This window comes from Petromyzon marinus, chromosome 72 (assembly GCF_048934315.1).
Source record: "Petromyzon marinus isolate PM22_M1 ecotype Great Lakes invasive population chromosome 72, UKy_Petmar_22M1.pri1.0, whole genome shotgun sequence".
Taxonomy (NCBI): domain Eukaryota; kingdom Metazoa; phylum Chordata; class Hyperoartia; order Petromyzontiformes; family Petromyzontidae; genus Petromyzon; species Petromyzon marinus.
Genome location: NC_133738.1, coordinates 3,396,513 through 3,422,467, shown reverse-complemented (window position 1 = coordinate 3,422,467; position 25,955 = coordinate 3,396,513). Strand labels below are relative to the sequence as shown.

Here is a 25,955-nt window from a genome sequence, read left to right as displayed (position 1 = left end):
TAATTGATTGTTCACGCTTACGGTTACCATGAGAGATTCGTTCACGAGGCTATCCACATATACAAACACAAAGACGCTTTCAACCGAGAAGATGGATTCTGGGCTTTGCAATCATTGGAAGGATGTGATAAACCATTTCGGGTCTTGATTGATTGTTCATGCTTACGGTTACCGTGAGAGATTCGTTCATGAGGCTATCCACATATACAAACACAAAGACGCTTTCAACCGAGAAAGATGGATTCTAGGCTTAGCAATCATTGGAAGGATTTGATAAACCATTTCGGGTCTTGATTGATTGTTCACGCTTACGGTTACCGTGAGAGATTCGTTCATGAGGCTATCCACATATACAAACACAAAGATGCTTTCAACCGAGAAAGATGGATTCTAGGCTTAGCAATCATTGGAAGGATTTGATAAACCATTTCGGGTCTTGATTGATTGTTCACGCTTACGGTTACCATGCGGGATTCGTTCATGAGGCTATCCACATATACAAACACAGAGACGCTTTCAACCGAGAACGATGGATTCTGGGCTTAGCAATCATTGGAAGGATTTGATAAACCATTTCGGGTCTTGATTGATTGTTCACGCTTACGGTTACCGTGAGAGATTCGTTCATGAGTCTATCCACATATACAAACACAGAGACGCTTTCAACCGAGAAGATGGATTCTGGCTTAGCAATCATTGGAAGGATTTGATAAACCATTTCGGGTCTTAATTGATTGTTCACGCTTACGGTTACCATGAGAGATTCGTTCACGAGGCTATCCACATATACAAACACAAAGACGCTTTCAACCGAGAAGATGGATTCTGGGCTTTGCAATCATTGGAAGGATGTGATAAACCATTTCGGGTCTTGATTGATTGTTCATGCTTACGGTTACCGTGAGAGATTCGTTCATGAGGCTATCCACATATACAAACACAAAGACGCTTTCAACCGAGAAAGATGGATTCTAGGCTTAGCAATCATTGGAAGGATTTGATAAACCATTTCGGGTCTTGATTGATTGTTCACGCTTACGGTTACCGTGAGAGATTCGTTCATGAGGCTATCCACATATACAAACACAAAGATGCTTTCAACCGAGAAAGATGGATTCTAGGCTTAGCAATCATTGGAAGGATTTGATAACCCATTTTGGGTCTTAATTGATTGTTCACGCTTACGGTTACCATGAGAGATTCGTTCACGAGGCTATCCAGATATACAAACACAGAGACGCTTTCAACCGAGAAGATGGATTCTGGGCTTAGCAATCATTGGAAGGATTTGATAAACCATTTTGGGTCTTAATTGATTGTTCACACTTACGGTTACCATGAGAGATTCGTTCACGAGGCTATCCACATATACAAACACAGAGACGCTTTCAGCCGAGAAGATGGATTCTGGGCTCAGCAAACATTGGAAGGATTTGATAAACCACTTCGGGTCTTGATTGATTGTTCACGCTTACGGTTACCGTGAGAGATTCGTTCATGAGGCTATCCACATATACAAACACAGAGACGCTTTCAACCGAGAAAGATGGATTATGTGCTTAGCAATCATTGGAAGGATTTGATAAACCATTTCGGGTCTTGATTGATTGTTCACGCTTACGGTGGCTTTCAGACCGCATCCATTATTTTTTCATCTCCCCCCTCCTCTTTTCCGAACATAGATGGACTCGTCCATCTGAACAAACTTACAAATCGCTATCCGCGGTGCTGACGGTTAAAAATTAAAACGCCACTTTTTTTTCAAATTTCCTTGCTGTGGTTTTCACACCTGATGACGATTGCTGCTTTGTGTTGCTGCAGTCGAAACGTCGTGAGGATTTTATTGTTTTATATTTTTATTATTTTATCGTTTCCCTATCTACGTGGTGGTGACTTTACCCAAAGAACCAAGAATAATAATTTTATTGTTTTATATTTTTATTATTTTATTGTTTCCCTTCTACGTGGTGGTGACTTTTCTGAAAGAACCAAGAGTAGTAATAATTTTATTGTTTGGCTGTGTGTGTGGTGACGTGCGCTGGGCCCGGTGTTGGGTTGGTACCCCGGGCACGAACCAACGCCGCTGTCTCTCTCTGTGTCTCTGTCTGTGTGTGTCTCACTGTGTCTCTCTGTGTGTCTGTCTGTGTGTCTCTGTCTCTCTCTCTGTGTCTGTGTGTCTCTGTCTGTGTGTGTCTGTGTGTCTCACTCTGTGTGTCTCTGTGTGTGTCTGTCTCTGTCTTTCTCTGTGTGTGTGTCTCTCTGTGTGTCTCTGTCTCTCTCCGTCTCTCTCTGTGTCTCTCTCTGTGTCTCTGTCTGTGTGTGTCTCACTGTGTCTCTCTGTGTGTCTCAATGTGTGTCTCTGTCTCTCTCTGTGTGTGTCTGTGTGTCTGTGTCTCACTATGTCTCTCTGTGTGTCTCACTGTGTGTCTCTGTCTCTCTGTGTGTGTCTGTGTGTCTCTGTCTCACTCTGTGTCTCTCTGTGTGTCTCTGTCTGTCTGTGTCTCTCTCTGTGTGTCTCTGTCTGTCTGTGTCTCTGTCTGTCTGTGTCTCTGTCTGTGTGTGTCTCACTGTGTCTCTCTGTGTGTCTCACTGTGTGTCTGTCTGTGTGTCTGTGTCTCTGTGTGTGTCTCACTCTGTGTGTCTCTGTCTGTGTGTGTCTCACTGTGTCTCTCTGTGTGTCTCACTGTGTGTCTCTGTCTCTCTGTGTGTCTGTGTGTCTGTGTCTCTGTGTGTCTCTGTCTGTGTGTCTGTGTCTGTCTGTGTCTCTCTGTGTGTCTCTGTCTGTCTGTGTCTCACTGTGTCTCTCTGTGTCTCTGTCTGTGTGTGTCTCACTGTGTCTCTCTGTGTGTCTCACTGTGTGTCTCTGTCTCTCTCTGTCTCTCTCTGTGTCTGTTTGTGTGTCTTTGTCTCTGTGTGTCTCACTCTGTCTCTGTCTGTGTGTGTCTCACTGTGTCTCTCTGTGTGTCTCACTGTGTGTCTCTGTCTCTCTGTGTGTCTGTGTGTCTGTGTCTCTGTGTGTCTCACTCTGTGTGTCTCTGTGTGTGTCTGTCTCTGTCTGTCTCTGTGTGTGTGTGTCTCTCTGTGTGTCTGTGTCTCTGTGTGTGTCTCTGTCTCTCTCTGTCTCTCTGTGTGTCTCTGTCTGTCTGTGTGTCTCTCTGTGTGTCTCTGTCTGTCTGTGTCTCTCTCTGTGTGTCTCTGTCTGTCTGTGTCTCTCTCTGTCTCTCTCTGTCTCACTCTATCTTTGTTTCACTGTGTCTCACTCTGTCTCACTGTGTCTGTCTCACTCTGTCTCACTGTGTCTCACTGTGTCTCACTCTGTCTCTCTCTGTCTCACTCTGTCTCACTCTGTCTGTCTCACTCTGTCTCTCTGTGTCTCACTCTGTCTCACTCTATCTCTGTTTCTCTCTGTCTCACTGTGTCTCACTGTGTCTCTCTCTTTCTCACTGTGTCTCACTCTCTCTCTCTCTGTCTCACTGTGTCTCACTGTGTCTCTCTCTTTCTCACTGTGTCTCACTCTCTCTCTCTCTCTCTGTCTCACTGTGTCTCACTGTGTCTCACTGTGTCTCTGTCTGTCTCACTCTGTCTCACTCTGTCTCTGTCTCACTCTGTCTCACTCTGTCTCTCTGTGTCTCACTCTATCTCTGTCTCACTGTGTCTCTGTCTCACTCTGTCTCACTGTGTCTCTCTGTGTCTCACTGTGTCTCACTCTGTCTCACTGTGTCTCACTGTGTCTCTGTCTGTGTCTCTCTCCGTCTCTGTCTCACTGTGTCTCACTCTGTCTCACTGTGTATCTCTCCGTCTCTGTCTCACTGTGTCTCACTCTGTCTCTGTCTCACTGTGTCTCACTGTGTCACTGTGTCTCTGTCTCACTCTGTCTCACTGTGTCTCTCTCTGTCTCACTGTGTCTCTGTCTCACTGTGTCTCTCTCCGTCTCTGTCTCACTGTGTCTCACTGTGTCTCACTGTGTCTCTGTCTCACTGTGTCTCACTGTGTCTCACTCTGTCTCACACTGTCTCACTGTATCTCACTCTGTCTCTGTCTCACTGTGTCTCACTGTGTCTCACTGTGTCTCTGTCTCACTGTGTCTCACTGTGTCTCACTGTGTCTCACTCTATCTCTGTCTCACTCTGTCTCCCTGTGTCTCACTCTGTCTCTGTCTCACTCTGTCTCACTGTGTCTCACTGTGTCTCTCACTGTGTCTCACTCTGTCTCTGTCTCTCTCTGTCTCTCACTGTGTCTCACTCTGTCTCTGTCTCACTGTGTCTCACTGTGTCTCTCTCTGTCTCACTATTTCACTGTGTCTCACTGTGTCTCACTGTCTCACTGTGTCTCTGTCTCACTGTGTCTCACTGTGTCTCACTCTGTCTCACACTGTCTCACTGTATCTCACTCTGTCTCACTGTCTCACTCTGTGTCTCTGTCTCACTCTGTGTCTCTGTCTCTGTCTGTCTCACTCTGCCTCTGTCTGTCTCTGTCTCTCTGTCTCACTCTGTCTCTCTCTGTCTCACTGTGTCTCACTGTGTCTCTCTCTCTCTCTCTGTCTGTCTCACTCTCTGTAGGCCCATCAGCTGATGGTTGCCGACCTGCTGATGTCCACGCGGACGGTCGCCTGGCAACAGAGCCTCGCCCAATGGGATCGCGGCGTGGGGGCCCAGGCCACGCCCACCTCGCTCCTCATTGGCTACAAGCGTGACCTGGCGACGATGCGCGGTCTCGTCCAATCACACGGAGTGGCGGCGCACAGGGTGATTTGCATAAGTGCACCCACTCACTCACCCATTGGTCCACTCAGCCACCCACTGATTCACTCAGCCACTCACCCACTCAGCCACTCACTCAGCCACTCACTCAGTCACCTACTCAGTCAGCCACCCACTGATTCACTCAGCCACTCAGTCAGTCATTCACCCACTCAGTCAGACACCCACTGATTCATCTCAGCCACTCACTCACTCACTCACCCACTCAGTCAGCCACCCACTGGTTCACTCAGCCACTCACTCAGTCAGTCACCCACTCAGTCAGTCACTCAGTCAGTCACCCACTTAGTCACCCACTCAGTCAGCCACCCACTGATTCACTCAGCCACTCACTCAGTCAGCCACTCAGTCAGCCACTCACTCAGTCAGCCACTCACTCAGTCAGCCACTCAGTCAGTCAGTCACTCACTCAGTCAGCCACTCAGTCAGTCAGCCACTCACTCAGTCAGCCACTCAGTCAGTCAGCCACCCACTCAGTCACCCACTCAGTCAGCCACCCACTGATTCACTCAGCCACTCACTCAGTCAGTCACCCACTCAGTCAGTCACCCACTCAACTACTCAGCAACTCACTCACTCAGCCACTCACTCAGTCACTCACTCACTCAGCCACCCACTGATTCACTCAGCCACTCAGTCAGTCACCCACTCAGTCAGACATCCACTGATTCCCTCAGCCACTCACTCAGTCACCCACCCACTCAGTCAGTCACCCACTCAACTACTCAGCAACTCACTCACTCAGCCACCCACTCAGCCACTCACTCACTCAGCCACTTAGTCAGTCACCCACTCAGTCAGTCACCCACTCAGTCAGACACCCACCCACTCAAACACCCACTCACTCACGCACTAACTCACTCACCCATCCACTCCCTCACTCACCCACCCACCCACTTACCCACTCACTCACCCACTCACTCACTCACCCACTCACTCACCCACTCACTCACTCACCCACTCACTCACCCACTCACCCACCCACTCACTGCCCCAGCACGCTGTCAAGGCTACACGGGGGATCTTTGTCTTTGTAGGTGCGTGTGTACGAGGCGGTGCTCAGATCGGCCAGTGGGAACGGAACCAGCGGAGGAGATGGCCTCAGAAGGAGACACGGTGACTCACTCACTCACCACTCACCCACTCACTACTCACTCACCACTCACTCACCACTCATTCACTCACGCACCCACTCACTCACTCACCCACTACTCACCACTCACCTACTCACTCACTCACCCACTCACTCACTCAATCAACCACTCACTCACTCACTCACCCACTACTCACCACTCACCTACTCACTCACTCACCCACTCACTCACCTACTCACCCACTCACTCACTCACTCACCCACCCACTCAACCACCCACTCACTCACTCACTCACCCACTCACTCACTCAATCAACCACCCACTCACCCACTCACCCACCCACTCACTCACCCACCCACTCACCCACCCACCCACCCACTCACCCACTCACCCACCCACCCACTCACCCACTCACTCACCCACTCACTACTCACTACTCACCCACTCACCCACTCATTCACCCACTCACCCACTCACTCACTCACTACTCACCCACTCACTCACCCACTCACTCACCCACTCACCCACTCACTCACTCACTCACCCACTCACTACTCACCACTCACTCACGACTCACCACTCATTACTCACCCACTCACTCAGCCAGTCACTACTCACTCACTCACCCAGTCACTCACTCACCCACTCACTCACCCAGTCACTCACTCACCCACTCAACAACAACAACCGCCATTCACCACTAAGTGGCGGTGATGTCACCACGACGCTTGTGCCAGGCTATGTGCACGTTGATGCCACGTGAATTGTTAAACGCCTGCTGGCAGGAGGTCACGGGGCAGACCCAGGTGCCACGGGTCGACTGACTGAGATGACTGGCTGATGCACCACCTGTGCCCCCTACTGTGCCAACCTGCTGTGCTTTAGCCACCCGGCGCTCCACTCGATGTTGTGAGCGTCGCTCCTCCGCCCTCTGTTGTTGTTGGAGGGCGACTACCTCCAACTGCCCAGTAGCGTCCTTCACGAGCCTCCTCCACAGAGGCCGATCTTGACGCCGCTGGTACCAGTCATCGGCAAGTCCACTCAGCTCCACGTCCTCCTGTACCACATCACTCCATCTCTTCTCTAGCCCGTGCCGCGCCCGTTTAGCCCCCTCAATCCGGCCGAACAAAAGCTGTTTCGGCATGCGGTGGCTGGGCATGCGGGCTACATGACCCAGCCAACGCAGCCTTGCCTGCCGGAGGAGCTCACCGATGGGACTTTGTCCAGATCTGTCAAGGATTTGTGAGCTCCTCACACAATCCAGCCTGGTTAAACCCAGGATTGATCGTAGGCAGGCCAGCCTAAATGTTTCTAACCGGCGAAGATGTTCCATTAGGGGGGTCCACGTTTCACCAGCGTAGAGAAGGGATGGAATGACTGTGGCCGAGAAGACCTGAAGCTTAGTGCGGAGCGACAGACCAGGTAGCTTCCACACAGCGTTACGCAACCGATGAAAAGATATTTCCGCTCGACTGATTTGGAGTGAGACCACTGCTGTTAAACCGGAGCCGGTCATAAGCACACTGCCCAGGTATGGGAAACTCTCCACTCTCTCCACAACTGCCCCGTCACCAATTGGGAGTTGTTGGGGTGGAGTGTTCGATGGTACAAAATACCCAGGCAGGTGCTTAGTTTTGGTGGGGCTGATGGTAAGACCCCACCTCTTAGTGGCACGCTCAAGTCTCAGCAGCAGCGTCTCCAACTCCTCCTCTGAGTGAGCAGCAATTACCAAATCATCAGCATACATAACGTGGTTGAGCAATAGGGAGCCATCCCTTGACCGCACCCGGGCATCGATCAGCCTCTCATTGTATCTGTACCACGAACTACGTGGTCGAAATAGATGTTAAATAATGTGGGAGCCAGAGGACATCCCTGTCGTACCCCAAGGTGTACAGGGAATGGCTCTGACTCCCGGCCACGTAGTTTTACCCGGGCCCGCTCACCATCATGAAGGTCCTTAATGATTGTGAGCAGAGGGTCAGGTACTCCAAAAGCACGAAGAACAACCCAGAGCCCAGGCCTACTGATGCTATCATAGGCCTTGATCAGGTCAATAAAGCAGAGATGTAGGTCTTGTTGGAATTCCCTACACCTCTGCTGTAGCAGACGGACAGAAAATATGGCGTCTGTGCAGGACCGCCCTATCCTGAAACCACATTGGGGCTCCGCAAGCCTCTCCTCAGCGTGCCTTGCAAGGATGATGTTGAATATTCCTTGCCAGGACCTTTCCCGGCACACTGAGGAGTGAGATGCCCCTGTAGTTGTTACAGTCTGTGCGGTCCCCCTTCTTAAAGAGGGGGACCACCAGGGCATCCTTCCAATCCTGCAGAACCTGTCCAGTGGTCCAGACTGTTGTTATGATGTAATATAGGGCAGTCTGTGCACAAACACCACCCTCCCTCAGCATTTTGCTTGGGAGATCATCTCTGCCCGGTGCCTTTCCTGGTCTCAGACTCTGGATCGCCTTCAGTACTTCCTCAACAGATGGCACCTCAGCCAGCCACTCACAGGGGGTGACTTCTAATAATTGAGACACCACAGCCTCAGCAGGGTCATCCCCACTTTGTCCCACATTGATTTCCAGGCTGAGGGATTTCCCCTCCCCCAGGACCTCACAGAAATTCTCAGCAAATCTGCAAACCTGTTCCTGGGGGTCGGAGATTGGATCACCGTTTTTTCCCCTAATGATGCTGCAGGTTACTTTTTTGATGGAGTTAAATAGAGATTTGTGATCGCAGGCCACTGAGGCAGACTCCATCTCCTCAGCAACCCGCGACCACCACCCATCCTTGCAGCGCCTCACGGCTCTCCGAACCTCTGAGCGAAGGCTGCGGTAAGCCTCCTCATTCTCCGACGTGGGATGCTGTTGCTAATGACAGTGGGCCTGTCGCTTTTTCTCAGCCAGCTTGAACACCTCCTCTGTCAACCAAGGTCTCTGGGGAGGTCTGGACCGTTCAGAAGAAGAGCCACACCCTGTTGCTTGGCAGTCTGTTGCCCCGAGTAGAGGACTGTCCACCCCTCATGGTGGCAGGAGCCAGAGCCGGTCCACCGGACCTCCCGAATGCCACAGAGATCCAGGCGGTACCGGTCCAGCTCCCGACAGAGGAGTGGCAGCCTCTCCTCCGCAGTGAGCGTTCGAACATTCCACGTGGCCACACGAAGTGGCTTTTCGTTGTTTCTGGAGGAGCCCCGAGGGTAGATATTCAATCTCCTGGCTCCGCCAGTAGCTTATTAGTTACATATTTCAGTTTAACTCGTGGTTTAGTGGTAATTCATTGAAGGTGGAGGGGTTACCAGCCCCTCGCACCCGTCCAGAGCCCCCGTTTAGCCCCTGTGGTGGTCACAGACGCCATGAGGGGAGGAGCCAATCGGAATTGGCCCTCCCCCCACAGCACTGTCCACGACAGAGTTGCCCGTCCCGCACCGCGAGGAGGTAGGGGGTTGTTTTGCCACACACACAGACACTCACTCACCCACTCACCCATCCACCCGCTCACTCACTCACCCGCTCACCCACTCACTCACCCACTCACTCACCCACTCACCCACACATCCACTCACTCCCCCACCCGCTCACCTGCTCACTCACCCACTCACTCACCCGCTCACCCACTCACTCACCCACTCACTCACTCACCCACTCACTCACCCGCTCACCCACTCACTCACCCACCCACTCACTCACCCACCCACTCACCCAGTCACTCACTCACCCACTCACCCACTCACTCCCTCACCCACCCACTCCCTCACCCACCCACTCACCCACTCACTCACCCACTAACCCACCCACTCACTCACCCACTCATTCACTAACCCACTCACCCACCCACTCATTCACTCACCCACCCACTCATTCACTCACCTACCCACTCACCCACGTGACGCCCATGTCTCTGTGTCACTCTGTCTCTGTGTCTCACTGTGTCTCTCTGTGTCTCACTGTGTCTCTGTGTCTGTGTCTCTCTGTGGCTCTCTGTGTCTCTCTGTGTCTCTGTCTCTCTGTCTGTGTGTCTCTCTGTCTGTGTCTCAGCTGGTCTCATCGCTCCGGACATGTTTCCATGCATCAATGAAGACGCCGCATCTCCTGTCCGATGAGAATTCGGGTGGGAGGAGGAGGGGGGGTGGAAGTGGGGGGGTTGGGACGTCACGATCTACCTGTACATTACAGATTTCTTGTTGATTCCGTGACGTGGTCGTGTGTTTGTGCTGAGCGGACCTTCGTGTTGCACGCATCACCATTGCCTCTGTACTATAGCTCACACACACCGTAGGGGCAAGTGCAGTGTCTGTGTACTACACACACCACACACAGACAAAGCTCCCCCAGGTAGCCTCTAGCAGGGCTGTAGGGGCAAGTGCTGTTAGTAGCGAGTAGCAGCAGCAGTGTCTATGTACTACACACACCACACACAGACAAAGCTCCCCCAGGTAGCCTCTAGCAGGGCTGTAGGGGCAAGTGCCGTTAGTAGCGAGTAGCAGCAGCAGTGTCAGCCCCACCACGCCCGGCCGCCTTTGTCTCTCCCCCAGTGGCGATGTTCACGACACCACCACCACCCGCTGCACCACAGCTGTCTCGTTTGAGGCTGAGTCTACCTAGGGGAGGCCCCGGGACCGGTTCAGCATCAACTCCAGCAGTGGATTAGACCACGGTGACGATGACGTCACTATCAACTCCACCCAGCAGTGGATTAGACCACTGTGACGATGACGTCACTATCAACTCCAGCTAGCAGTGGATAGACAACGATGACGTCACTCAACTACACCCAGTAATGGATAGACCACGGTGACGATGATGTCACTATCAACTCCACCCAGCAGTGGATAGACAACGATGACGTCACTCAACTACACCCAGCAGTGGATAGACCACGGTGACGTCACTGTCAACTACACTCAGCAGTGGATCAACAACGATGATGTCACTATCAACTACACCCACCAGTGCATAGACCACGGTGACGACGTCACTCAACTCCATCCAGCAGTGCATCGACTACAATGACGTCACTGACCTACACCCAGCAGTGCATAAACCACGGTGACGTCACTACACCCAGCTGTGGATAGACAACGATGAAGTCACTCAACTCCATGCAGCAGTGCATAGACTACGATGACGTCACTCTCAACCCCACCCAGCGGTGGATAGACCGCGATGACGTCACTCAACACCCAGCAGTGGATAGACCACGGTGACGTCACTATCAACTACAGCAGTGGATCGACAACGATGACGTAACTATCAACTACACCCAGCAGTGCATAGACCACGGTGACGTCACTCAACTCCACCCAGCAATGGATAGACAACGATGACGTCACTTTCAACTACACCCAGCAGTGCATAGACCACGGAGACGTCACTCAACTCCACCCAGTTGTGGATAGACAACGATGACGTCACTGTCAACTACACTGCATCGACCACGGTGACGATGACGTCACTCAACTCCATCCACCAGTGCATAGACTACGATGACGTCACTCAACTACACCCAGCAGTGCATAGACCACGGTGACGTCACTATCAACTCCACCCAGCAGTTGATAGACTACGATGACGTCACGATCAACTCTACCCAACAGTGGATAGACGATGGGTGACGATGACGTCACTATCAATTCATACCCGCCGTGCCCATCCACACTACCAATTATGGAAATGTTCCGAAGATGGGTGGGGGGGGGTTAATCCCCCTCCCCCCACCCATCTTATCCGTGTTAGGAAATCCAACCGCTCTCCGCCAGCCAATAGGAAGGCGGAATTGCGGACACACCTCCGCGATCTTCCAGAAGACTTGTCGCAGTTTTTGTTGTTGTTGGAGACGGTGGTGTTGGTGACGTCATCTCATCCCTCCTCCGTCAGTAAAATTGTGGGGGAATGATGAGAGTGGCAGGATGACGTCAGAGCCCCTCACGGACCAATGGCTGCGTCGCCTACAGTGCCACTCCTCCACCGTTCCCGGAATGACGTCATCCACCACTCACCACCACTAACCGCCTTTGTCAATAAAGAGGGCGTGGCGATGTCGGTGATGTCAGAGCCCCCTCACGGACCAATGGCTGCGTCCCTTTCGCCACTCCCCCCCACTTCTCCTCCGATGACGTCATCCACTCACCCCCCCTTCCCACTGTCCATAAAGAGGGCGTAGTGGTGGTGCCTTTGACGTCACTGCCCCACACGGACCAATGGCTGCGTCCCTTTCGCCACTCCCCCACCTCGGATGACGTCACCCCTCGCCACTGTCCATAAAGAGGGGCGTGGTGGTGGTGCCGTGACGTCACTGCCCCACACGGACCAATGGCTGCGTCGCTTCGCGCGGTGCTCCGCCACCGCCACCTGGCCGCGTTCTCCAATGGGGGCCTGGCCGGCTTCTCGGTCTCGGGCCGAGCCTCGGGCTCGCCTGGCGCGCTCGCCCGCCTCGACGACGTTCTGGCGGCCGAGCTGGACGGCATCAAGGCGGCGGGGACGTGGAAGGGAGAACGGGTTATAACGTCTCGCCAGCAGGCGGTCGTCCGTATCGACGGTGAAGGTGGGTGGTGGTGGTGTGGTGGTGGTGTGTGGTGGTGGTGGTGTGGTGGTGTGTGGTGGTGGTGTGTGGTGTGTGTGGTGTGTGGTGGTGGTGTGGTGGTGGTGGTGTGTGGTGGTGGTGTGTGGGGTGTTGTGGTGGTGGTGGTGGTGTGTGTGGTGGTGGTAGTGGGGTGGTGGTGGTGGTAGTGTGTGTGGTGGTGGTGGTAGTGGGGTGGTGGTGTGTGTGGTGGTGGTGGTGGCGTGTGTGTGGTGGTGGTGTGTGGTGGTGGTGGTGGTGTGTGTGTGGTGGTGGTGTGTGTGTGGTGGTGGTGTGTGTGGTGGTGGTGTGTGTGGTGGTGGTGTGTGGGGTGTTGTGGTGGTGGTGGGGTGGTGGTGGTGTGTGTGTGGTGGTGGTGGTGTGTGGTGGTGGTGGTGTGTGGTGGTGGTAGTGTGTGTGTGTGGTGGTGGTGGTGTGTGGTGGTGGTGGTGTGTGGTGGTGTGTGGTGGTGTGTGGTGGTGGTGGTGTGTGGTGGTGTGTGGTGGTGTGTGGTGGTGTGTGGTGGTGGTGGTGTGTGGTGGTGTGTGTGGTGGTGGTGTGTGGTGTGTGTGGTGGTGGTGGTGTGTGTGGTGGTGGTGGTGTGTGGTGGTAGTGTGTGGTGGTGGGAGTTTGTGAGTTTGTGTGGTGGTGGTGTGGTGGTGTGTGGTGGTGGTAGTGGGGTGGTGGTGGTGTGTAGTGGTGGTGGTGTGTGGTGGTGTAGTGGTGGTGGTGGTAGTGTGTGGTGGTGGTGGTGTGTGGTTTTGTGTGGTGGTGGTGGTAGTGTGTGGTGATGGTGGTGTGTGGTGGTGGTGGTGGTGGTGTGTGTGGTGTTGTGGTGGTGTGTGGTGGTGGTGTGTGGTGGTGGTGGTGTGTGTGGTGGTGGTGGTGTGTGTGGTGGTGGTGGTGTGTGTGGTGGTGTGTGGTGGTGGTGGTGTGTGTGGTGGTGTGTGGTGGTGGTGGTGGTGTGTGGTGGTGTAGTGGTGGTGTAGTGGTGGTGGTGGTGTGTGGTGGTGTAGTGGTGGTGTAGTGGTGGTGGTGGTGGTGTGTGGTGGTGGTGGTGTGGTTTTTGGTGGTTGCACGGTGCTTTATTTCAGGAATATTTTTGCTGTTTTATGTTTTTCCCCCATGGATTTTCTGTTTTGCACAGTCAACACACACAGTCACTTCAAGATTTTGATTTAAAGCTTTCGTGACTGCAGTAATTCATACCGAAAGAGCTAAGAATATCACTTCAAGATGTTGTTCTTGCTCGTGTTTTTGTGCTTCTGTTTGTTGCGTTTGCACTCCGATTCAAGAGCCGAATGGCTCACAGGGCTATACCAAAATAAACTGAATACAAACTGAGTAAACTGAGTTGGTGTGGTGGTGGTGGTGGATGGTTTGTGCTTCAGTCATACTCACTCACCCACTCACCCACCCACTCACTTACTCACTCACCCGCTCTCCACTCACTCACCCACTCACTCACTCACCCACCCACTCACCTACTCACTCACCCACTCACCCACTCACTCACCCACTCACTCACCCACTCACCCACCCACTCACCCACTCACTCACCCACTCACCCACCCACTCACTCACCCACCCACTCACCCACTCACTCACCCACTCACTCACCCACTCACCAACTCACTCACCAACTCACTCACCCACTCATTCACCCACTCACCCACCCACTCACCCACTCACCCACTCACCAACTCACTCACTCACAGATAGCTCACTCACTCACTCACCCACCCACTCAGCCACTCACCCACCCACTCAGCCACTCACTCACCCACTCACTCACCCACCCACTCACTCACCCACTCATTCACCCACTCACTCACCCACTTACTCACTCACCCACTCACTCAACCACTTACCCACTCACTCACTCACAGGTAGCTCGCTCACCCACTCATCCGCTCGCTTACCCACTCACCCACTCACAGGTAGCTCACTCACTCATCCGCTCACTCACTCACCCACTAACCCACTCACTCACCCACTCACTCACTCACTCACCCACTCACTCACCCACCCACTCACTCACCCACCCACCCACTCACTCACCCACTCACTCACTCACCCACTCACTCACCCACTCACTCACCCACTCACTCACAGGTAGCTCAGTCACTCACTCGCTCACTCACCCACTCACCCGCTCACCCACTCACTCACCCACTCACTCACCCGCTCACTCACTCACCCACTCATCCATTCACTCACGCACAACTCCGAACATACAGCAGCAGGCATCGTCTGAAATCTGACATCGAACCCACGACCTCCTGCCAGCCAGGCGAGGTCATTAACATCTCCTCGCCACCGTGGCTGCTGCTGCTGTTGCATAATCGTGAAATTGCATAAGCCTTTGCGTTATTTGGCAAGACGGCGAAAACCACAGACCCCAGACCACGCTCCTGGACAAAACGTCACGCAGTTAGCGGAGTAGCTCAATAATGTTTCAAATAAGTGAATAAATAACTGGAACTATCGATTAATATACACACACAACACACACAGACAGGTCCAAGTTTACAACGTATGTCTGTGCCGTGTACGTGGGTGTGTTGAACTGTGTGAGAGCGTGTGGGTGTCTTTGTGAGTCTGTGGGTCTCTCTGAGTCTGTGGGTTTTTGTGTGAGTCTGTGGGTTTTTGTGTGAGTCTGTGGGTCTCTCTGAGTCTGTGGGTTTTTGTGAGTCTGTGGGTCTCTCTGAGTCTGTGGGTTTTTGTGCGAGTCTGTGGGTTTTGTGTGAGTCTGTGGGTCTCTCTGAGTCTGTGGGTTTTTGTGAGTGTATGGGTTTTGTGTGAGTCTGTGGGTCTCTCTGAGTCTGTGGGTTTTTGTGAGTCTGTGGGTCTCACTGAGTCTGTGGGTTTTTGTGTGAGTGTGTGGGTTTTTGTGAGTCTGTGGGTCTCTCTGAGTCTGGGTTTTTGTGAGTCTGTGGGTCTCACTGAGTCTGTGGGTTTTTGTGTGAGTGTGTGGGTTTTTGTGTGAGTCTGTGGGTCTCTCTGAGTCTGTGGGTTTTTGTGAGTGTATGGGTTTTGTGTGAGTCTGTGGGTCGCTCTGAGTCTGTGGGTTTTTGTGAGTCTGTGGGTCTCACTGAGTCTGTGGGTTTTTGTGTGAGTGTGTGGGTTTTTGTGAGTCTGTGGGTCTCTCTGAGTCTGGGTTTTTGTGAGTCTGTGGGTCTCACTGAGTCTGTGGGTTTTTGTGTGAGTCTGTGGGTCTCTGTGCGAGTCTATGGGTCTCTGTGCGAGTCAATGGGTTTTTGTGTGAGTCTATGGGTTTTTGTGTGAGTCAATGGGTCTCTGTGGGTCTTTGAGTCTGTCTCTGTGTGCGTCTATGGGTCTCTGTGTGAGTCTATGGGTCTCTGTGCGAGTCTGTGAGTCTCTGTGCGAGTCTGTGGGTCTCTGTGTGAGTCTATGGGTCTCTGTGTGAGTCTGTGGGTCTCTGTGTGAGTCTGTGGGTCTCTTTGCGAGGCTGTGGGTCTCTTTGAGTCTATGGGTCTCTGTGTGAGTCTATGGGTCTCTGTGTGAGTCTATGGGTCTCTGTATGAGGCTATGGGGCTCTGTGTGAGTCTATGGGTCTCTGTGTGAGTCTGTGGGTCTCTGTGTGAGTCTGTGGGTCTCTGTGTGAGTCTGTGGGTCTCTGTGTGAGTCTGTGGGTCTATGCGTGAGGCTATGGGTCTCTGTGTGAGTCTATGGGTCTCTGTGTGAGTCTATGGGTCTCTGTGTGAGTCTATGGGTCTCTATGTGTGTCTATGAGTCTCTATGTGTGTCTATGGGTCTCTGTGCAAGTCTTTGGGTCTCTGTGTGAGTCTGTGGGTCTCTGTGAGTCTATGGGTCTCTGTGCGAGTCTGTGGGTATCTGTGCGAGTCTGGGTATCTGTGCGAGTCTATGGGTCTCTGTGCGAGTCTATGGGTTTTTGTGTGAGTGTGGATTTTTGTGTGAGTCTGTGGGTCTCTGTGAGTCTGTGGGTCTCTGTGAGTCTGTGGGTCTCTGTGTGAGTCTAGGAGCCTCTGTGTGAGTCTGTGGGTCTCTGTGTGAGGCTATGGGTCTCTGTGTGAGTCTAGGGGGCTCTGTGTGAGTCTGTGGGTCTCTGTGTGAGTCTGTGGGTCTCTGTGTGAGGCTGTGGGTCTTTGTGTGAGTCTAGGAGTCTCTGTCCGAGTCTGTGGGTCTCTGTGTGAGTCTATGGGTCTCTGTGTGAGGCTATGGGTCTCTGTGTGAGTCTAGGAGTCTCCGTGCGAGTCTGTGGGTCTCTGTGTGAGGCTATGGGTCTCTGTGTGAGTCTAGGAGTCTCCGTGCGAGTCTGTGGGTCTCTGTGTGAGTCTAGGAGTCTATGGGTCTCTGTGCGAGTCTATGGGTCTCTGTCCGAGTCTATGGGTCTCTGTGCGAGTCAATGGGTTTTTGTGTGAGTCTATGGGTTTTTGTGTGGGTGTGGGTTTTTGTGTGAGTCAATGGGTCTCTGTGAGTCTGTGGGTCTCTGTGTGAGTGTGCGTGTCTCTGAGTCTAGGAGTCTCTGTGCGAGTCTGTGGGTCTCTGTGTGAGTCTAGGAGTCTGTGCGTCCGTGGGTCTCTGTGAGTCTATGGGTCTCTGTGTGAGGCTATGGGTCTCTGTGTGAGTCTCTGTGGGTCTCTGTGTCTGTGGGTCTCTGTGGGTCTCTGTGTGAATCTAGGAGTCTCTGTGTGAGTCTGTGGGTCTCTGTGTGAGTCTATGGGTCTCTGTGTGAGGCTATGGGTCTCTGCGAGTCTTTGGGTTTTTGTGTGAGACTAGGAGTCTCTGTATGAGTCTAGGAGTCTCTGTGTGAGTCTAGGAGTCTCTGTGCGAGTCTGTGGGTCTCTGTGCGAGTCTGTGGGTCTCTGTGTGAGTCTAGGAGTCTCTGTGCGAGTCTGGGTCTCTGTGTGAGTGTGTGGGTCTCTGTGGGTCTCTGTGTGAGTCTAGGAGTCTCTGTGCGGGTCTAGGAGTCTCTGTGTGAGTCTGTGGGTCTCAGTGCGAGTCTATGGGTCTCTGTGTGAGGCTATGGGTCTCTGTGTGAGTCTGTGGCTCTGTGTGAGTCTGTGTCTCTGTGTGAGTCTATGGGTCTCTGTGTGAGTCTGTGGGTCTCTGTGCGAGTCTATGGGTCTCTGTGCGAGTCTATGGGTCTCTGTGTGTGTCTATGGGTCTCTGTGTGAGTCTGTGGGTCTCTGTGCGAGTCTATGGGTCTCTGTGTGAGGCTATGGGTCTCTGTGTGTGGGTCATTGTGTGTGTTGGAACTTCTTACGTGCACCGTACGTAGCCATCCGTGCTAATCGTAGGTGCGGGGGAAGGACAGCGATCTAAACACAAAGAAGTTCTAAAGAAATGAGTTTGTCAATCTCGATGATGATGATGATGATTTTAACTGAAACGTCGCTCCCCAGTGGTCTCCTAATATCGAGAGGGAAGAGCGTTCCAGACGGCCGCTGGAGCAGCGCAATCTGAAAGCGCCGGTGGCCGTGCCCTGCGTACCAGGCGAGGTAGTTAACATCTCCCAGGGTGGAACCCACGACCTCCTGCGTACCAGGCGAGGTAGTTAACATCTCCCAGGGTGGAACCCACGACCTCCTGCGTACCAGGCGAGGTAGTTAACATCTCCCAGGGTGGAACCCACGACCTCCTGCGTACCAGGCGAGGTAGTTAACATCTCCCAGGGTGGAACCCACGACCTGCTGCGTACCAGGCGAGGTAGTTAACATCTCCCAGGGTGGAACCCACGACCTCCTGCGTACCAGGCGAGGTAGTTAACATCTCCCAGGGTGGAACCCACGACCTCCTGCGTACCAGGCGAGGTAGTTAACATCTCCCAGGGTGGAACCCACGACCTCCTGCGTACCAGGCGAGGTAGTTAACATCTCCCAGGGTGGAACCCACGACCTCCTGCGTACCAGGCGAGGTAGTTAACATCTCCCAGGGTGGAACCCACGATCTCCTGCGTACCAGGCGAGGTAGTTAACATCTCCCAGGGTGGAACCCACGACCTCCTGCGTACCAGGCGAGGTAGTTAACATCTCCCAGGGTGGAACCCACGACCTCCTGCGTACCAGGCGAGGTAGTTAACATCTCCCAGGGTGGAACCCACGACCTCCTGCGTACCAGGCGAGGTAGTTAACATCTCCCAGGGTGGAACCCACGACCTCCTGCGTACCAGGCGAGGTAGTTAACATCTCCCAGGGTGGAACCCACGACCTCCTGCGTACCAGGCGAGGTAGTTAACATCTCCCAGGGTGGAACCCACGACCTCCTGCGTACCAGGCGAGGTAGTTAACATCTCCCAGGGTGGAACCCACGACCTCCTGCGTACCAGGCGAGGTAGTTAACATCTCCCAGGGTGGAACCCACGACCTCCTGCGTACCAGGTGAGGTAGTTAACATCTCCCAGGGTGGAACCCACGACCTCCTGCGTACCAGGCGAGGTAGTTAACATCTCCCAGGGTGGAACCCACGACCTCCTGCGTACCAGGCGAGGTAGTTAACATCTCCCAGGGTGGAACCCACGACCTCCTGCGTACCAGGCGAGGTAGTTAACATCTCCCAGGGTGGAACCCACGACCTCCTGCGTACCAGGCGAGGTAGTTAACATCTGCCAGGGTGGAACCCACGATCTCCTGCGTACCAGGCGAGGTAGTTAACATCTCCCAGGGTGGAACCCACGACCTCCTGCGTACCAGGCGAGGTAGTTAACATCTCCCAGGGTGGAACCCACGACCTCCTGCGTACCAGGCGAGGTAGTTAACATCTCCCAGGGTGGAACCCAGGACCTCCTGCGTACCAGGCGAGGTAGTTAACATCTCCCAGGGTGGAACCCACGACCTCCTGCGTACGAGGCGAGGTAGTTAACATCTCCCAGGGTGGAACCCACGACCTCCTGCGTACCAGGCGAGGTAGTTAACATCTCCCAGGGTGGAACCCACGACCTCCTGCGTACCAGGCGAGGTAGTTAACATCTCCCAGGGTGGAACCCACGACCTCCTGCGTACCAGGCGAGGTAGTTAACATCTCCCAGGGTGGAACCCACGACCTCCTGCGTACCAGGCGAGGTAGTTAACATCTCCCAGGGTGGAACCCACGACCTCCTGCGTACCAGGCGAGGTAGTTAACATCTCCCAGGGTGGAACCCACGACCTCCTGCGTGCCAGGCGAGGTAGTTAACATCTCCCAGGGTGGAACCCACGATCTCCTGCGTACCAGGCGAGGTAGTTAACATCTCCCAGGGTGGAACCCACGACCTCCTGCGTACCAGGCGAGGTAGTTAACATCTCCCAGGGTGGAACCCACGACCTCCTGCGTACCAGGCGAGGTAGTTAACATCTCCCAGGGTCCAGGATGGAACCCACGATCTCCTGCAGACCAGGCGAGATAGTCAACATCTCCCAGGGTTCAGGATTGTACCCACGACCTCCTGCAGACCAGGCGAGGTAGTTAACATCTCCCAGGGTCTTACCCACAATCTCCTGCAGACCAGGCGAGGTAGTTAACATCTCCCAGGGTCCGGGATCGTACCCACGATCTCCTGCAGACCAGGCGAGGTAGTTAACATCTCCCAGGGTCTAGGATGGAACCCACGATCTCCTGCAGACGAGGCGAGGTAGTTAACATCTCCCAGGGTCGTACCCACGATCTCCTGCAGACGAGGCGACGTAGTTAACATCTCCCAGGGTCGTACCCACGATTTCCTGCAGACCAGGCGAGGTAGTTAACATCGCTCAGGGTCTCGGCTCGTACCCACGACCTCCTGCAGACCAGGCGAGGTAGTTAACATCTCCCAGGGTCCAGGATTGTACCCACGATCTCCTGCAGACCAGGCGAGGTAGTTAACATCTCCCAGGGTCTAGGATGGAACCCACGACCTCCTGCAGGCGAGGTAGTTAACATCTCCCAGGGTCCGGGATTGTACCCACGACCTCCTGCAGACCAGGCGAGGTAGTTAACATCTCCCAGGGTCCAGGATTGTACCCACGATCTCCTGCAGACCAGGCGAGGTAGTTAACATCTCCCAGGGTCTAGGATGGAACCCACGACCTCCTGCAGGCGAGGTAGTTAACATCTCCCAGGGTCCGGGATTGTACCCACGACCTCCTGCAGACCAGGCGACGTAGTTAACATCTCACAGGGTCCGGGATTGTACTCACGATCTCCTGCAGACCAGGCGAGGTAGTTAACATATCCCAGGGTCCAGGATTGTACCCACGATCTCCTGCAGACTAGGCGAGGTAGTTAACATCTCCCAGGGTCTCGGCTCGTACCCACGATCTCCTGCAGGCGAGGTAGTTAACATCTCCCAGGATCATACCCACGATCTCCTGCATATCAGGCGAGGTAGTTAACATCTCTCAGGGTCTAGGATGGAACCCACGATCTCCTGCAGACTAGGCGAGGTAGTTAACATCTCCCAGGGTCGTACCCACGATCTCCTGCAGACCAAGCGAGGTAGTAAATATCTCACAGGGTCCAGGATTGTACCCACGATCTCCTGCAGACCAGGCGAGGTAGTTAACATCTCACAGGGTCCAGGATGGAACCCACGACCTCCTGCAGACCAGGCGAGGTAGTTAACATCTCCCAGGGTCTAGGATGGAACCCACGATCTCCTGCAGACCAGGCGAGGTAGTTAACATCTCACAGGGTCCAGGATTGTACCCACGATCTCCTGCATACCAGGCGAGGTAGTTAACATCTCCTAGCTCCTGCTGTGCCCCACAACTCCCGTGGTAGCTGCTGAGGCTGTCTGTCCAGCAGTGGCAGTCGTCTGCTTTGGGATATTTTTGGAAGCTGAACGAAGTTAAGGGAGGAAACTGAATGATAGTGGTGTGTGTGTCTGTGTGTGTGTGTCTGTGTGTGTCTGGGGGTGTCTGGGGGTGTGTGGGGGTCTGTCTGTGTGTGTGTGGGGGTCTGTGTGGGGGTCTGTGTGTGTGAGTCTGTGGGTCTCTGTGTGAGTCTGTGGGTCTCTGTGTGAGTCTGTGGGTCTCTGTGTGAGTCTGTGGGTCTCTGTGTTAGTCTGTGGGTCTCTATGGGATTCTGTGGGTCTCTGTGTGAGTCTGTGGGTCTCTGTGTGAGTCTATGGGTCTCCGTGTGAGTCTATGGGTATCTGTGTGAGTCTATGGGTCTCCGTGTGAGTCTATGGGTATCTGTGTGAGGCTATGGGTCTCTGTGTGAGTCTGTGGGTCTCTGTGTGAGTCTGTGGGTCTCTGTGTGAGTCTATGGGTATCTGTGTGAGGCTATGGGTCTCTGCGAGTCTATGGGTTTCTGTGTGAGACTAGGAGTCTCTGTGTGAGTCTATGGGTCTCCGTGTGAGTCTATGGGTCTCTGTGTGAGTCTGTGGGTCTCTCTGTGAGTCTATGGGTCTCTGTGTGAGGCTATGGGTCTCTGTGTGTGGGTCATTGCGTGTGTTGGAACTTCTTACGAGCACCGTACGTAGCCATCCGTGCTAATCGTAGGTGCGGGGGAAGGACAGCGATCTAAACACAAAGAAGTTCTAAAGAAATGAGTTTGTCAATCTCGATGATGATGATGATGATAATTTTAACTCAAACGTCGCTCCCCAGTGGTCTCCTAATATCGAGAGGGAAGAGCGTTCCAGACGGCCGCTGGAGCAGCGCAATCTGAAAGTGCCGGTGGCCGTGCCCTGCGTACCAGGCGAGGTAGTTAACATCTCCCAGGGTGGAACCCACGACCTCCTGCGTACCAGGCGAGGTAGTTAACATCTCCCAGGGTGGAACCCACGACCTCCTGCGTACCAGGCGAGGTAGTTAACATCTCCCAGGGTGGAACCCACGACCTCCTGCGTACCAGGCGAGGTAGTTAACATCTCCCAGGGTGGAACCCACGACCTCCTGCGTACCAGGCGAGGTAGTTAACATCTCCCAGGGTGGAACCCACGATCTCCTGCGTACCAGGCGAGGTAGTTAACATCTCCCAGGGTGGAACCCACGACCTCCTGCGTACCAGGCGAGGTAGTTAACATCTCCCAGGGTGGAACCCACGACCTGCGTACCAGGCGAGGTAGTTAACATCTCCCAGGGTGGAACCCACGACCTCCTGCGTACCAGGCGAGGTAGTTAACATCTCCCAGGGTGGAACCCACGATCTCCTGCAGACCAGGCGAGGTAGTTAACATCTCCCAGGGTCTAGGATGGAACCCACGATCTCCTGCGTACCAGGCGAGGTAGTTAACATCTCCCAGGGTGGAACCCACGATCTCCTGCGTACCAGGCGAGGTAGTTAACATCTCCCAGGGTGGAACCCACGATCTCCTGCAGACCAGGCGAGGTAGTCAACATCTCCCAGGGTCGTACCCACGATCTCCTGCAGACCAGGCGAGGTAGTTAACATCTCCCAGGGTCCAGGATTGTACCCACGACCTCCTGCATACCAGGCGAGGTAGTTAACATCTACCAGGATTGTACCCACGACCTCCTGCGTACCAGGCGAGGTAGTTAACATCTCCCAGGGTCCAGGATTGTACCCACGACCTCCTGCAGACCAGGCGAGGTAGTTAACATCTACCAGGATTGTACCCACGACCTCCTGCGTACCAGGCGAGGTAGTTAACATCTCCCATGGTCCAGGATTGTACCCACGACCTGCAGACCAGGCGAGGTAGTTAACATCTCCCAGGGTCGTACCCACGATCTCCTGCATACCAGGCGAGGTAGTAAATATCTCACAGGGTCCAGGATTGTACCCACGACCTCCTGCAGACCAGGCGAGGTAGTTAACATCTCCCAGGGTCCAGGATTTGTACCCACGACCTCCTGCAGACCAGGCGAGGTAGTTAACATCTCCCAGGGTCATACCCACGATCTCCTGCATATCAGGCGAGGCAGTTAACATCTCTCAGGGTCTAGGATGGAACCCACGATCTCCTGCAGACTAGGCGAGGTAGTTAACATCTCCCAGGGTCGTACCCACGATCTCCTGCAGACCAGGCGAGGTAGTAAATATCTCACAGGGTCCAGGATTGTACCCACGACCTCCTGCAGACCAGGCGAGGTAGTTAACATCTCCCAGGGTCCAGGATGGAACCCACGACCTCCTGCAGACCAGGCGAGGTAGTAAATATCTCACAGGGTCCAGGATTGTACCCACGATCTTCTGCACACCAGGCGAGGTAGTTAACATCTCCTAGCTCCTGCTGCGCCCCACAACTCCCGTGGTAGCTGCTGAGGCTCTCTGTCCAGCAGTGGCAGTCGTCTGCTTTGGGATATTTTTGGAAGCTGAACGAAGTTAAGGGAGGAAACTGAATGATAGTGGTGTGTGTCTGTGTGTCTGTGTGTGTCTGGGGGTGTGTGGGGGTCTGTCTGTGTGTGTGTGGGGGTCTGTGTGTGTGTCTGTGTGTGGGGTCTGTGTGTGGGGGTCTGTGTCTGTGTGTGTGTCTGTGTGTGGGGGTCTGTGTGTCTGTGTGTGGGGGTCTGTGTGTGGCACAGTAGGGGGCACAGGTGGTGCATCAGCCAGTGATCTCAGTCGACCCGTGGCACCTGGGTCTGCCCCGTGACCTCCTGCCAGCGGGCGTTCGACACTTCACGTGGCCTCAGGGTGCACATAGCCTGGCACAAGCGTTGTGGTGACGTCACCGCCACTTAGTGGCGAATGGCGGCTGTTGTTGTTGTGTGTGCGTCAGTGAGTGTGTGTCTGTGTGTGTCTGTGTGTGTGTGTCGAAAAGCCACTACGGGTGGCCACGTGGAATGTTCAAACGATCACTGCGGAGGAGAGGCTGCCACTCTGTCGGGAGCTGGACCGGTACCGCCTGGATCTGTGTGGCATTCAGGAGGTCCGGTGGACCGGCTCTGGCTCCTGCCACCATGAGGGGTGGACAGTCCTCTACTCGGGGCAGCAGACTGCCAAACAACAGGGTGTGGCTCTTCTTTTGAACAAAAGAATGAAGGGGGCGTGGGAGCGTGGCAATGAGGTGTGGGAAGCTGTAAGTCCCAGGCTACTTTGGGCTCGCCTTCCCATCAACCGGAGGCGAGGAATGGTGGTCGTGGTTACTTATGCCCCCACCGAAGATGAACATCCATGGAGGGATGCAGGCAAAGCCGAAGAGTCCGATGCCTTCTATGACCTCCTGTCACAGGTGCTGGCTAAAGTGGCCCCTCGGGATAGAGTCATCTTGTTGGGTGACTTCAATGCCCGAGTTGGTCATGATACTGGCACCTGGTCTGGAGTGATTGGAGGACATGGGCCAGATCAGCTCAATAACAACGGTAGGAGGCTGCTAGATTTTTGTGCAGCCCATGGGCTTGTAATTACCAACACGCTGTTCCGGCATCGGTGCATCCACACAACATCATGGATGCATGCCGGGTCCAAGCAAGAACATCTGCTGGACTACATAGTGACGGACCAGCAGATGCGAGCCCATGTCCTTGACACCAGGACCTACCATGGAGCTGATCTGCCCTCTGACCATCGACTAGTCATCTGTAAGATGCGCCTGCCATTCTTCCACTCCGGTGGTGGGTGTACATCCTGGACCCCATTCCAACCTAAAGTGGCCTGGTCTCAGTTATCTGATGAAAGTTGCAAGCGAGAATTTCATCATCGCTTGCGGCTGGGATTGGCATCGTCCCCGACTCCTCCTGGTGTCGAGGGTAAATGGGCGAGGTTTAGGACTGTGACTCATGCAGCTGCAATGGCTGCTTTGGGTACGCGGTCCAGACCTCCCCAGAGACCCTGGCTGACAGAGGAGGTGTTCAGGATGGTTGAGAAAAAGCGACAGGCCCACTGTCATCGGCTACAGAATCCCACGTCAGAGAATGAGGAGGCTTACCGCAGCCTTCGCTCGGAAGTTCGGAGAGCCGTGAGGCGCTGCAAGGATGGGTGGTGGTCGCGGGTTGCTGAGGAGATGGAGTCTGCCTCAGTGGCCCGTGATCACAAATCTCTATTTAACTCCATCAAAAAAGTAACCTGCAGCGCCACACCTATTTCCATCATTAGGGGAAAAAACGGTGATCCAATCTCCGACCCCCAGGAACAGGTTTGCAGATTTGCTGAGCATTTCTGTGAGGTCCTGGGGGACGGAAAATCCCTCAGCCAGGACAACATCGTGGCACAAAGTGAGGATGACCCTGCTGAGGCTGCGGTGCCTCAAATATTGGAAGAAGTCACCCCCTGTGAGTGGCTGGCTGAGGTGCCATCTGTTGAGGAAGTACTGAAGGCGATCCGGAGTCCGAGACCAGGAAAGGCAGCGGGCAGAGATGATCTCCCAAGCGAAATGCTGAGGGAGGGTGGCGTTTGTGCACAGACTGCCCTATATGACATCATAACAATGGTCTGGACCACTGGACGGGTTCCGCAGGATTGGAAGGATGCCCTGGTGGTCCCCCTTTTTAAGAAGGGGGACCGCACAGACTGTAACAACTACAGGGGCATCTCACTCCTCAGTGTGCTGGGAAAGGTCCTGGCAAGGATTATTCAGCATCGCCTTACCAGGCACGCTCAGGAGAGGCTTGCGGAGCCCCAATGCGGTTTCAGGAAAGGGCGGTCCTGCACAGATGCCATATTTTCTGTCCGTCTGCTACAGCAGAGGTGTAGGGAAT

At 54.0% G+C, this 25,955-nt stretch overlaps 2 protein-coding genes across 3 annotated transcripts in view; both read left to right on the top strand.

Moving 5' to 3' along the window:
* The window catches only part of LOC116957311 (sterol regulatory element-binding protein 1-like), an 83,767-nt gene extending 73,783 nt beyond the window's left edge, over positions 1-9,984 (top strand). Inside the window, exons 11-13 of the mRNA XM_076055666.1 lie at positions 4,560-4,745; positions 5,798-5,876; positions 9,891-9,984. Of these exons, the coding sequence (XP_075911781.1) occupies positions 4,560-4,745; positions 5,798-5,876; positions 9,891-9,955 (330 nt within the window). The 3' untranslated portion in view covers positions 9,956-9,984. The remainder of the gene's footprint in view (positions 1-4,559; positions 4,746-5,797; positions 5,877-9,890) is intronic.
* Positions 9,985-10,003: 19 nt separating this feature from the next.
* Positions 10,004-25,955, top strand: part of GCAT (glycine C-acetyltransferase) — a 76,632-nt gene continuing 60,680 nt past the window's right edge. Inside the window, exon 1 of one of the 2 annotated variants that reach the window (XM_032980628.2) lies at positions 10,004-12,396. In XM_032980628.2, the coding sequence (XP_032836519.1) occupies positions 12,165-12,396 (232 nt within the window). In that variant the 5' untranslated portion in view covers positions 10,004-12,164. The remainder of the gene's footprint in view (positions 12,397-25,955) is intronic. The other variant, XM_032980627.2, reaches the window with a different exon arrangement.